At 37.1% G+C, this 14,728-nt stretch overlaps 1 protein-coding gene across 2 annotated transcripts in view; it reads right to left on the reverse strand.

Annotated features, from left to right (window-relative positions):
* The window catches only part of adamtsl3 (ADAMTS-like 3), a 193,502-nt gene extending 184,516 nt beyond the window's left edge, over nucleotides 1-8,986 (reverse strand). For both annotated transcript variants that reach the window (XM_026930622.3, XM_026930624.3), the window contains exons 1-2: nucleotides 8,830-8,986; nucleotides 7,869-7,985 (exon numbers count right to left, since the gene is read on the reverse strand). In XM_026930622.3, the coding sequence (XP_026786423.3) occupies nucleotides 7,869-7,979 (111 nt within the window). In that variant the 5' untranslated portion in view covers nucleotides 7,980-7,985; nucleotides 8,830-8,986. The remainder of the gene's footprint in view (nucleotides 1-7,868; nucleotides 7,986-8,829) is intronic.
* Nucleotides 8,987-14,728: the final 5,742 nt, after the last annotated feature.

Consider the following 14,728-nt stretch of genomic DNA (forward strand, 5'->3'; position numbering starts at 1 on the left):
GACATGAATTTTCAACACCAAAATCATCAAAATGGAATAAATCTATTTTTGTATTAGTTACATTCTTTTAAGTAATATAAATGAATAAATAAAACTAACCTCAGAAATGTATTTAAAAATGAACAAGAATTGAAAAAATATTTCAGGTTTTATTTTCAGGAAATTATCTGAAATTGCAAAAATGTTAGTGTACACCTAATCAATTATTTTGGTTACTATCCACACAAAGGTTAAACATAAGTTATACAGTTGATGTCATTCCTACAAGATAAACAACAAAAAACATTTTACAGTAGTGAAAATGAGAGAAAATGTTTCTATAGTGTTTTAATGAACTACTGGAGGTTTGGTGCGATGGTGAGAAAAGCATTTAAAAGCGCTTTACATGTAGTGCTTATTTCTGTGTACAAGACTTTTGTGTCACATCAGTGGCTATTTCTGTGTGGCTCTTTTGTTTTAGTCCTGAGTCCAGAATGTCAGCACACACACACACACACACACACACACACAGCCCATACCTATTCCTGCAGTTGAGTATATGGAACCAGTCTGTGTTTTACATGTCTCAGCTGTTCAAACAGGCTATAACTCACACTCTCTCTCTGTGTTCACCAAATAGCAAGGCCTCACACCTCTATGTAATGCAAACACACACACACACACACACACACATAGCATCTGTAGAGTGAAAGCCAGCAATGACAAGAGTCTTCCTGCCTGATCACTACATAATCTCTAACACTGAAACTAACAGGGTGATTCCATGAGTGGGGTGCCATTTGTTACGGACTGATATTACATTCACAAATACATACGCAATGTAAAGGTAAAAGACAATTTTAACTGTCCTTCCCAAAAACCTATATGTCTGTCTGTTTATAAATAACCTGAAATATTAGTAAAACCTTTTTACAGCACATGGAAATCAGCACTTTGTACTCCCAGTCCACTACAACCACACTTGAAATATAATCATTAAAATACATCAAGAATCATAGTATTTTTGCATCAATGTGTGAATCCATTTAACATTTCATGCTTGAAACAGCCTTTTCCATTCATTCACCCCATTACCTGAACACATTTACCCCTACAAAATATTTGGAATACTCCTCAAGTCACATGTTCAACAGGAAGTTGCATCGTCCACATTTCTTGAAAAGAAAAAAATTATTATAAGAAAATTATATCATTCTTTTTTCTTTATTTTAAATGATACTGTGATTTTGACTGACAAGATTATTAGAGTGTCCTTCATGTGCTCCTGCGATTAGCATGGATGATTGTTAACCAAGTTTTGTGAGTTTGCTAATTCCATGCTCAAAAAAGTGCAATCATGTTACTTTCATCCCTGTTAGTATTTTAACAGCAAAATGCTGCAAAGAAACCTTGTTAAACATGAGATATTGTTGCCTGAAAGGGTAAAAATATTTCTGAATGGTTATGTTCTTAGATTCAGTGTTGAAAATGAATTATTAAGAGAATTAAAAGAGTTTCAAAGGCTATATGGCTTTGCAGGTGTGGAATTATCCAACAATCAGCAGCTTATCAGATTAAAAAAAACTATATAAATAGGTGATTAAAGGTCATTTTGCATCTAATATTCTCCTGTAAACTTTTGGATTCATTCATTTTTACACATTTTCTTTACAGTCAGAAAAAAATCTAAAGCAATCAACCTCTTATCACATGTCACAATACTGCAATAATCACTACATGTTTATTGTAGCTGTATCAGCATTTTTAAGGTCTGTGGTGCCTGCTCATTCAGGATTCTGCTTCATCCTTTGAACATGACATTTATTTCCTTGCAATCAGCTTCTCATTAGCTTCACGACATAGATGTAAATGCTAATTTAATTCCCTCAAGGGTAACTTTTGTATTCAAAAGCAAGCTGACTAACGTAGCCAGCTAATCCTGCCAAAAGCTGGCTAGCAGGTTGTACTAACTCTGGTGAAGTTACATTACATGAGCAATCTACAGTATAAACACTAATATAACTGGAAAATGCTCCTAGTATACTAGTATAATATATATTATATTAAATATGTAATGAATAATATGTTATAATGAATTACTTTTCCATTCAGGAGGAGGCTGCCTCCATAGGTAACTTTTTTGAGCAGTTAAATAAAGTCTGTCCCATTTAGAAGGCAGCACGAGGACATCTATCGTCTAAGGTTCCTTATAATGGACATCTCAGACAATCCAATCATTCTCTTAACCAAATAAGAATTCTATAAATGTTAGGAAAACAACGTAAACTGCACAAAGTTAGTGCAGTACTATGATAACACCATGAAAGATTAAGCAATCTAGCCTTGTTGAAAATAGCTGTAAAAAAAAAAAAAAAAAAAAAAAAGACCAGTGTATGTTTGGTAATGGTTTTCCCAAAAGAAAGAATTGGATCAGATTGTCCTTTAAGCCATAAGCGTCTCTGCAAGAGCTAAACTATGATGAAAAGCAATCAGGCATGAAGCTAATCCAACATCTGCTCTCCCTCTTTACCTGAAGATAGAGACTCAGGAAAGAGAGCACAGTAAATTGTCTCTCAACTCAATAGTGCACGGTTTAGCTTTTTCCTGATCTCAATAAAAGGTCTGATAATGAACTGATAAGCTGAACCATGTGTGTTACAGAACATAAACACTACAGTGAGCATTGATAAAAAATGCTCTGGATACTTTAGATAGGAAAGGCGTAAAAAAAATATGTTATGATGAGAGATGCAGAATTAATGTTGGTTGACAAAATATGAATCCTTGAACACTTTATCTTTAGAGGATACTGATCTGGACAGACACTGAGGTTACTGAGAGTATCCACATCAGACTTTTGGTTTTCTGGCCTGAGAGCGTCTCGCTTGTAAAGGAAAGAGACGGACCTGGCTCTGATCAGGGCCCTTAAGAGCACAAAGATCCTTGAAAACGCAAAACAATGGAACGCAATCAGGCATGAAGCTAATCCAACATCTGCTTTTCATAAGGCCCAAACCAAGCCAAGTGTGAATTAAAGTTTCAAAATCCAATCTGCCCTGGTCTGCCATCGTCAGCTGTGGACTCAGTCACCCTGCGACTTCTCCCTTCTGTCCTTCAAGACGTTTTTGGAGAAGAGAAAGTGAAGTCTCTGACTACAGAAAGACACTGTGGTCTCATGTGGTACTTTACATAGATGGTAGAAAACTGATATATAAAAGAGCTCACCTAGCTCTAGACATAGCAAATCATTCATATATCAGTGCACGAAGGATAGGTCTGAGGATTTCTGTATGCCTGATGGTAATCATATTCTCCTATCTTCATTTTATTCCAAGCTGATATCATCGGTAATCTTGGATTTAATTTCATACAAATGACGTAGTGCTGATATTAAAGTTTCATATCATAAGAATTGCCTTTCACAGCACAATAATATATTTTATCATGGTGTATTACATTACTGGGATTTTTTTTTTTCACATTTTCATTTATTCATTCATGTTCAGTAACCACTTTATCCTTGTCACAGTCGCAGTGGATCCAAAGCCTATCCCAGGAACACTGGACACGAGGTGGGAATACACCCAGTTCATTGCAGTCCATACACACATACATTCACGCAATTTAGTGTAGCTAAATTTTCTTCCCAGGTGGGAGGAAACCCACACACATGGGGGAGAAACCTGCATGCACACAGACACTAAACTGAGATCAGGATCAAACCAGGGACCCTGGAACTGTGAGGTGCAACACCACCAGCACTATGTAGTTTAAAATTTTATCCAGAGAACAACATTATGGCATTGCTTTCTCTGAGAAGGACACATCCACGCTGCTTAAAATTAAGCAAGCTTAGAGGGACAAGAATTCCTTATGCTGCCTTTTTTGTGCAGTATTTATGTGCATAAGATAAAGTTGTCTCATTCAGAAAGCAACTTTTCTTTAAGCTTTCTTATATTGTCAGAATTTAAGGGTATTAATACATTTACTCTTCTTGATGTACTGTAGGCAAACTCATAATCTTATTTCACCAAACTGTCATTCTAACCTATAACTTTATAAATATTAGTGAAATGAGTGCTAGTGTTGTAGAGTGATACTTGAGTTCATATCAGTGTTTATAAATAACCAGAAATTCTGCGGTTAAAAAGCCCATAGCTTTTGTAGCTAGCTTATGAGTCCATTATGCTAATTAGCCTTAGTTAGTTATCTAGCTATTCAAGGAACAGTAGTCTAGTTGTGTTTCTCCACAGAAAAATAGCTGTCTCTGTCATTTAACAAACATTACCAATAAACTAGTGAGTGATAGTGAATGAGCAAATTTAATGTACACAGCATGCTAAAGTTATATCATATGATAACACTAATGGCTAAAGTTATATCATATGATAACACTAATGGCTACTAATAGAACTAGTGAGTGATAGTGAACGAACAAACTTAATGTACACAGCATGCTAAAGTTATATCATATGATAACACTAATGGCTAAAGTTATATCATATGATAACACTAATGGCTACTAATAGAACTAGTGAGTGATAGTGAATGAACAAACTTAATGTACACAGCATGCTAAAGTTATATCATATGATAACACTAATGGCTAAAGTTATATCATATGATAACACTAATGGCTACTAATAGAACTAGTGAGTGATAGTGAACGAACAAACTTAATGTACACAGCATGCTAAAGTTATATCATATGATAACACTAATGGCTAAAGTTATATCATATGATGACACTAATGGCTACTAATACAACTAGTGAGTGATAGTGAATGAACAAACTTAATGTACACAGCATGCTAAAGTTATATCATATGATAACACTAATGGCTAAAGTTATATCATATGATAACACTAATGGCTACTAATACAACTAGTGAGTGATAGTGAATGAACAAACTTAATGTACACAGCATGCTAAAGTTATATCATATGATAACACTAATGGCTACCATGGTTTCTTTTTGCTTAATGCTACCTAAAGAGACAGGGACTGCTGGCACCAGAATGGAACACAACCCAAAAATGTTCCTTTTTCAGCCAGCCTAGGTCTAAATATAACACAGAGCTAGTGACGATAACAGCTTTCAGTCATTTATAGCAATCAATTTTTGGCTTACGTGCATTTATATGAATTTCAACTGTACGATTCTGTTGTTTATCCATTTCTGAGCCAAGGGGAACTTCAGTGATCTGCCACGAAAGCAACTTTTCATTACTACATTAGTCTGTGATAAAGTCCAGTTACTTTCTAGTCTTTAAAATGCAGCATGATCTCAACAACATCAAGGTTAAACTCTTTTACAAGGACACACACACCTCAGAGATGTATGAACACATGCGTACACACTCTACCAGAGCAGTGCACTGAGTGAGAAGGGATCCTTGGCCACAGGTGTATCTGGTGAAAAGCTTGCAGCAGCAGCATGTGTGTGAGAAAGAGAGAGAGAGAGATGTGTGTGTGTGTGTGTGTGTGTGTGTGTGTGTGTGTGTGTGTGTGTGTGTGTGTGTGTGTGTGTAGCGTTCCACCAGCAGGAAGGCCATATTGTCAGAGCGTGGTTAAAGAATGGAGCAAATAGAAAAAACAGGACACCTGTTTCACACAGCTTCGCTCTGCATGCAGAGAACTTTGGGCAGTCCCTGAACACACATAAATCATACACAAGTGTTTAGCCCACTGAACAAATATTATTCCTAAAGATTACGGCAAAGACCCCTTAAAGAAAGGGCTGAATAAATTCACCTGAAGTTTCAATTTGGGTAGATCGTGGCCTCGTGAGACGGATGGCTCGAGCTGACCGTATGGGTCAGTGAAAGTTTTGTGTGATAAATTGGAATGACCAAACCCACGCAGCATGGACTTTTTCATCATCTGCTCTCACCACAGCCTTTCTATTAAAGAGCACTGCAGGAAAAAAGTGTCTTGTGTGGTTTCCATCTAAGGGATTTTATGCGACAAATGTTTTAGCACTTTGTAATGTTTGCCAATGTGATGTGATGGAGCTGGTATTTATTGCTAATATTTTACAAATATCGACAAAACATTTTTTTTTTTCAGTTTGACTTTAGTGGATAAATTGCTGGAAAATTATAGAGGAAATTACACATGCTTTTACATGTCATGATTTTCATCACATGCGTCTCCTAAAACAAACTAACAAAACAGACCAGCCGTAGAGCAGTGCGGCTTGGACTGATGAACTTGTTTTTAGTTAGATCTAGAAAGTAATGTGACCTACGGTGCATTAAACGGCCGGTGTCTTCATTTCTGTGTCATTCCTATGAATGTGAACTGGTGAATCGATCTCTTGGACTTCTTGTCAAGCATATCAGCCCGTGATTAAACATTTGTTTGAGAAGCCAAACTAAATAAAACATTGACATGATTTGTAGTATATATGAAATTCTTCATGTAAACATAGCAAACATTTTTTTGATAAGCAACAACTTTTTTTTCTGCAAGTGATGTCATAAAAAGTTATTTTTATCACAAAAAGTCCATATTTCTCATTTATCAAGTCCAAAATGATCATATTTGACAAAATATCATACTGCTGTTGTATAGATGCCACACATGACCTCATGCCTTATGACATAATAAAACACATTTGCATAATTTTTATCACTCTCATTTGCGGTCTTAATATTGCAAAAACCCAATAATTTCCTATATCAGTTGGTAGACAATATGCCTGGGATGAGAGCCTAAAACAAGGACACTGTGCTGCTTTTTGTGCCATGCTACCTGCTCTCAATTCTGTCCATACACTCTGCTCAGGCCACACACACACACACACACACACACACTCCCATCAGGTACACAAGGGAAAGCCTCAGGTTTCATGCTTCTGCTATTCCCGTACACACTCACACACCACCGGCGCACAAGCAGAAAGACACCTCAGCTGGTGGAAATTGCCGTTATCAAGCGTCCCTCAGCTGCCTATTGTCACGGATTAGGCAGCATTCATGTGTGCCTGTGTGTGCCAGGTCTTCCATTAAGCTCCTCACTAAACTCTATATATAACCGGCACCCTGTGTCCTGTGTCGCATAAAAACAGGAGGCATTCAAACAGTCCCCTCCTAAACATGCAGTCCAGCACAGGGCCTAAATTCAGACTTTAGAATGAATGTCTATGGGAGGCTTGTCCTCATTGTTAGTGTTATGAGTGTTATATCACAATGAATCTTTTGTATAAACGCCACACACTGTACATATCTGGCATCCTGTTTTTCAGTGATGTCATATAGAAGTGTATGTGTGTGTTTTAGCACACATTATGACTTACAGTAATCTATAAAAATGCATAATAAATTCACAATGAAGCTGAGCATGGATTAAGTTCCCCTGGACTAATCTTTTTTTTTTGCTTCAGTATTATTCCGCTCCCCAGGGCCAATTTCCAGCATTATACGCAAAAGTTAAAAGTTATATAAATGCCCATTTAAATCTATAAATGCAGACTATTCCTGTTATTTTACCATATCAATTATTTAAACATGAAATTGCTTAGCTTAGTAATGTCTTTAGATGGAAGTGTGTGAAGATTTGGGTGTATATTTACAGAATGGATTTTGGATGTGATAGACATCTATTACCTGTTAAGAACACTAATCTCTGCTTCAGTGCAAAACTATAGGTGCAAATTTTGCATATCAAAACATGTTATAGCTGATTGCCAATATTCAAGGTAAGGGTAAAATGATCTAAATTTGATTTTTCATCAAACTATTCCTTTTCAGTATATAACTGAACCTAAAGCATAATTGTTTTTAGTGGGGTTTTTTGGCTGTGCATGTATCAGTATCACTTTTATACTGTATAATATCTAATAGATATACAGAAGATCATAGATCATGGATGATGCTCATCCTACCTGAATCCCAGAAAGCATGAGAGTGAGCGTCATGCTCGTCTGCCACGCAGAAAAAACCAAAAGCTCCATTTTTGTAACGCTGCATTTATCCAAAATCCTCATAAGTGTCATATCAGCCTGTGAAGAAAGATAAACATACTGTCATATCATAGCAAGAGTTATGATTTACATTATGATTAGAGCTTCATATTTTTTTTTCTGGAAAATGAAAATACGTCTTTAATTTTGCACTTTAAGATTAAACACAATGAATTAGAATGCACCAACCAGACATGATTGCAAGTTTCTCAGAAATGCCAAAAAGTAAATTATAAGCAAAAGTTTTGATCCCTTGTAGGTAAATGATTTTGTGCAAATTAAGCAATGCTCAGAAAATACTCCCTGATCATTCTATAGACAGTGGAAGGTGATATAGATGATAGATGATACTGATAATTAATACTGATACAAAATTGTTTAGATTTTAAAAACAAAGGCATTATGGATGTATGGTGTAGATTATGTGGTTATGAATGAAAAGAGAAAGAATATTGCAGCATTTTGCAGTAACCTATATAATCATCTCAGAGAATAATAAGCTACAGGTTAGTGCAATGATAATTAACAGAGCAGTCTAGTGTGCAGCATGAAAGGAGAGCAAGTTCATTTGCTAGAGCGCTCGTTTGCATGTGCCACACATGAGCACTGCAGAGTTTTGGTTAAGTATGAACTCTACAGCAGGCTGTATCGTGCCGGTGCAGTCCTGCATGGCAACACTGACGCGTGGATGCGCGGGATTTTACAATCTAAAAAGCGCCAGTGGTTCATTATCGGTAACACGCATCACTATTGCACTGTCAATCACTAATGAATATCATTCGACTAGGACAGAAAAAAAAAGGTGTCGAGAGCTATGGTCACTCAGCAGCTCGGTGATGAGTGATAGACAGAGGGGAGATGTGCCGATCGCGCGCGCGCTTACCGTCGTCGCTCCGGAGTCAAAGTCACGCGCTGATTTGGGTTTTTTTTTTTTTTTTTTTTAAAAAACGCGGAGAGACGTGAAAACGATCTGTGTGAGCTTTAAGTCCAGCTGAGGTTGAAACCCGGATTGTGAAGGCGGTTGAGTGGCTGCAGTGAGGGATATGAGAGAGAGAGAGAGAGAGAGAGAGAGAAAAAGAGAGAGAGAGAGAGATGGCTTAGGCGCTGCTGCTGCTCCACTAGGCGACCAAAACCCGAAGAGCAGCACAGAAACCATGCAGGAGGAGGTAGGGATTAGGGTATATGCCTGAGAACCTACTATACAGATGCCTTAGATGATAGAGGATTTTTTTTAAAGAAGAGGAACGTGATGATTGTGTAATTACAATGATTCATTCATCCATCTTCAGTACTCTGTTTATCTTGATCAGGGTCGTGATGGATCTGGAGGATTTCCCCAGAACACTGGGCCTGAAATGAGAAGACACACTGCATGGGATGCCAGTCTTGCACAGCGCATCATGGATGTGCAGCTACAATCACACATTCAGTCATATCTAGAGGCAATTTCGAGTCACGGATTCACCCCATAGCATGTTTTTGGAGAACCCAGAGAGGAGAGCATGCAAAACTCCACACAGACAGTAACCCGAGCTCAGGATCGAACCATGAACCCTGGAGCTGTGAAACAGCAGCACTGCACCACCATGCCACCCTGAGTAGGATAATGATATATAGTATAGATGCTTATAGTCTAAGTTATAGAAGCAGAAGCCTTTATTTGTCACATATACATTACAGCACATTGAAATTCTTTTCTTCGCATATCCCAGCTTGTTATGAAGCTGGAGTCAGAGCACAGGGTCAGCCATGATACAGCGCCCCTGGAGCAGAGAGGGTTAAGGGACCTGCTCAAGGGCCCAACAGTGGCAGCTTGGCAGTGCTGAGGCTTGAATCTCTGACCTTCTGATCAGTAACCTAGAGCCTTAACCACTGAGCCACCACTGCCCTTATATTATGTTGACACTGATGTTCATTATATTGACTATGCTTATGCAGATTGTAACTGTTGGTTATGTTGATAATAATAACAATTCATACATTTATATTCTGTAAACTTTTAACTCTAGCTTGATCACGGTCATGTGAGTCCAGGAAGACTAGGCACAAGGTGGGAATACACCCTGCATGAGCCACCAGGCTATCACAGGGTACCATGTGCACACACATTCACACACTTATTCACCAAGTCACCAAGTCACATACCAGCCTGGTTTTTCTGAATCTTGGTTTTTCTGAACACCCCTACACTTCAGTGTACTGTAGACATGCAGTGTATGTACATGTATATCAGGGATTAACTTTCAAAAAAAGTTCCAAGCAAAACCTGTTACAGAGCTAGAACCCTTCTGGAACTCTTGGGAAATCCTTTTTCTAATAGACCATCATATTTCTACAACTATATGGAAGATTATATTGATGGTAAAGATATTTACTGAGCTAAAAATAGTAACAAAGAAGGAAATGTTTGTTGATTAATAATAATGATATTGACAGTTATATTTAATGATAATGATAATATATCTGATATTGTTGACAGTTGTAATGGCATTGATTTTGATGATGATCTGCTGTTGATGATAATATCCATGGAATTGATAATTACAATGATGATTAAAGATAACCTAAACGAGTAAGATTGACACGAAAGATGACGATCGCAATGATTAAATTTATAATGATGATACTGATGACAACATTAATTAAAGATTTGATAATTAAATGATAATTAGAACAATAATTGTGATAATGCTTATGATAATATTAGTGATATTGATGATTGTAAAAGTCATGAGAGAGAGAGAAAGAGAGGGAGAGAGAGAATAAAATACTGACTAAATAATTAATGATGGAGATGGCAATATTAATGAAATTTACACTGATAAAACCAATAAAGATTATTATTGTTGTTATATTAATGATGCTGAAAATTATAATTATAATAATTAGATAGATAGATAGATAGATAGATATAGATAGACCAGTCATAGCATAGAATAGTAACATTTAAATAGGAACATTATTAAAGTGTTTTAATAGTAAAATTAAAAGAACTGCTACCAGAGAAAAATGGTATGAGAACATAAAGACTACCGCTGGTTATCTAAAATAAAATAAAGTGTTAAACGAGAGAGAGTGTGTGTAATTTGTAGTGGAAAAAAACCTCTTAGTGCTCTTTCCTTGGAACCCCTCTCCTATAGAGAAAATCCTATATATATAACCACTTATATCTAACCACTAGAGTACCTCCAGAGGAGCAAACCAAAGAACCGTTTATGGTACTACATACTCAAAAAGTATAATCTGACTCTGATAAAGTATTATTTTTATTATTTTGATTTGTTTATTTAGTATTATTATCACTACAGACCCAATATCTTGCCACATGTCACAGCACTTGTTGCGTATCATTATTCACCCCTTTGTCTATAGTCTTTTTACAGTGCTATGAAAACCACACTGCCAAATGGTCAGGATCAGCTGAAGGATCAAGATATAAACTTTTGTGGATCTGTTTCAGTTGTGTGTTGTATTTCAGCATGGACTTATGATCAAAGAGCTCAGCACACTCCACCAGAGGGCTGCACACTCACACTGATATTATGAAGTGAAGAATAGAAGTTGGCAGTGGAAGTCTGTGGTTTTAATTAACTTCAGCCACCAATCTCTAGATCTTACAGCTTATGTTTATTCCCTGTCTTAGGTTTGATTACAGCAAGCTTACTTCATCATGGTTTGTTTCCTGCTATGAGGAAACAACTGACTTAATGCTATACATTTATACTGCCATGTATAAATACATACAGCATGTTTGTATTAGCTACACACAGCAAACTGATCCTTACTTGCACCAGGTCATTTCATAATACTTTGGCATGGACATGCAACTGAAACACTTCTGCATTGGAAATACACAAGTGTTTGTCATTAAACCTGGTGAATCCTGGTCCAGTGGCGGTATAATGGATCTATTCAGATCTATTGATGGATGAAAACACCAACATGGCAAAAGAATGAATAAAAGCTCTCTTATTGGAATAGGATAAGGCTGCTTTACATAGCAACAACATAACACACACACACACACACGCACATATAAATGCCATATTTTTGTGGAACCTCTTAAAATAAAGCTGAAAGTCTACACTTCGATCACATCTTGATTGTTTTATTTCAAATCCATTGTGGTGGTGTATAAAGGCAAAATCACAAAAACTCTGTCATTGTCCAAATAGTTCTGGACCTGACTGTATATACATACATATATATATGATATATACAGTTGAGGACAAAATTATTAGCCCCCCTATGAAATTTTAAGTTTCCTCAAGATATTCCCAAGTACCTATTTAACAGAGCAAGGAATTTTTAACACAGCATTTCTGAACATACTATTTTTCGTTAGAAGGACCAAAATATTTATATTTGCACACCAAAACATTGTTATGTAAGAAAAAGCTAAAATGACCAGGGACATTATTATTAGCCCCCTATAAGAAATGACCATTTATTAAGTCCTTTACCTTCACAGGTGATGTGCGTAAAGGTGATCAGGTGAAACAGGTGATCTCACTCAATAATTAAGTTAAATTAAGGTATAAAAGCCTCAGTATGGGTCACTGAGCTGTCATTTGAGAAAGCAACATGCCAAAAACAAAGGAAATCAGTTTGGACTTGAGACAAAGAATTAATGATGCACATAAAACAGGAGAAGGATATACAAAGCTATCCAAGCGTTTCCAAGTCTCAAGAACCGGAGTGAGAGGTATAATCCGGAAATTCAAAGAAAGCCACACAGTGCAGAACAAGCCTGGCAGAGGTAGGAAGCGAAAGATTTCAAAGACACTGGAAAGAAAACTAGTGAGAGATGTGTCTAAAGACCCCAGAACAACTGCCAAGACACTGGCGAATGACTTGGCCACATCATTAATCATAATCTCTAAGAAGACCATCACTAGAGCTCTGCACAGGAATGAACTGCGAGGTTGCAGACCAAGAAAAACTCCACTTTTGAAGAAAAGACACCTTCAAGCCAGACTTAAGTATGCTCAGGACAACCTGGAGAAAGATTATTCATACTGGAAGCATGTCTTATGGTCTGATGAGACTAGACTAGAGCTCTTTGGTCACAGAGACACTGCTTATGTTTGGAGAAAAAAGGGAGAGGCATTCAACCCAAAGAACACCGTCCCCACAGTGAAACACGGTGGTGGGAGTATTATGCTGTGGGGATGCTTCAGTGCATCTGGAACTGGAAATCTTGTCAAGGTGGAAGGGATCATGAATAAAGAAAAATATGTGGATATTTTGAAAGAAAACCTTAAGCAGTCAGCAGTGAAACTAGGTCTGAGTCGTCGCTTCATCTTCCAACATGACAACGATCCTAAACATACATCTCTCTTGGTAAAGAACTATCTCCAGACGAACAAGGTGAATGTCATAGAATGGCCTGCACAAAGCCCTGACTTAAATCCAATAGAAAATATGTGGGGTGACCTAAAGAAAAATGTCCATGCCAGAAAACCATCGAATCTGGAGGAACTTGAGAGATTCGCCAAAGAAGAATGGGCCAGGATTCCTCAAATGAAGTGTCAGAGACTTGTTGACGATTACACCAAACGACTGCAGGCAGTTATCCAGCAAAAAGGATACACAATTGACTATTAGAATGTGGGGGGCTAATAATTTTGACTCTGGTAGTTTTTGTGTTTTGTGTAATATTTTCATTTCTGTGTGGAATATAAAATAATGTAAGCATCCAAAATAAAACTAGGATGTCTAAAAAAGCTGTGTTAATTTTTTTTTGCTCTGGTTAAAAGCACTTTTGAAATACTTTTAAAACAATGACTATTTTGTAGGGGGGCTAATAATTTTGTCCTCAACTGTATATATGTGTGTGTGTGTGTGTGTGTATATGTATATATGTACATGTATATATAAAGCCTGTTCTTTCTAAACCTGCATTGTCTGGTTAACAATCAGATGAATGACCAAGATCAGCCTTGTGTTTGAAATGGCACCATAATCCCTCTTCCCTTGCTCAGCATCTCCTCAGCTAGACTGTATGGACACTACTGTGGAATTTCATGAGTACATGAGATCTACACTATGTTTTCAGGCTGACTTAAAATGGCAGAACACCCTGTAGTGAAAAAAGCATGATTCCAGATACACCATATACTAGGATGTGCTATATGGTGTAAGGAGAAACACCAAAATTTGAGTTTTGTCTCCATCTACTGTTTATAGGAACCCAGTGCTCTACACAGGCATAACATTGTACACTCTGTGGATTTAAGATAGTATATTTACACTTATGTATTTGGTAAAAGATCAAAGATAAAATTGGGGAGGGTTGCGTCAGGAAGGGCATCCAGTGTAAAAACTGTGCCAAATCAAATATGCAGACAAGTGATCTGCTGTGGTGACCCCTAACGGTAGCAGCGGAAAGAAGAAGAAGAACACCACAATGTTTCAGAGAGAAATAAGACACTTCATACGGAAGCTCTTCTTCAACTGTGTAAAGTATTTCTGAAGCTGCAGGAGGTGAAACCAGATGATATTTAAAAATGAGTAGATGTTTAAAGAAGAACAAGCGGTTCTATAGTTGTCAGAGTGTGTATGAGTTCTTTGAGTTCTTCCTCAAGTCACTGCTACCATAGCAACAACTAGCCATGCTAGAGACAGAGATGTCATTAATGTCAAAGATGTCATTAGGTATTGCTGTTGAATTGTCTCACTAATGTATCATGCCATTTCATCATCTACGCCTACCGTATAGGTCATTTTAAGTATACAGTTACTGACTGTAGACCATCTGTTGCTATGTTCTCCTCGACTCT

Source organism: Pangasianodon hypophthalmus, chromosome 11, assembly GCF_027358585.1.
Source record: "Pangasianodon hypophthalmus isolate fPanHyp1 chromosome 11, fPanHyp1.pri, whole genome shotgun sequence".
Classification (NCBI taxonomy): Eukaryota; Metazoa; Chordata; class Actinopteri; order Siluriformes; family Pangasiidae; genus Pangasianodon; species Pangasianodon hypophthalmus.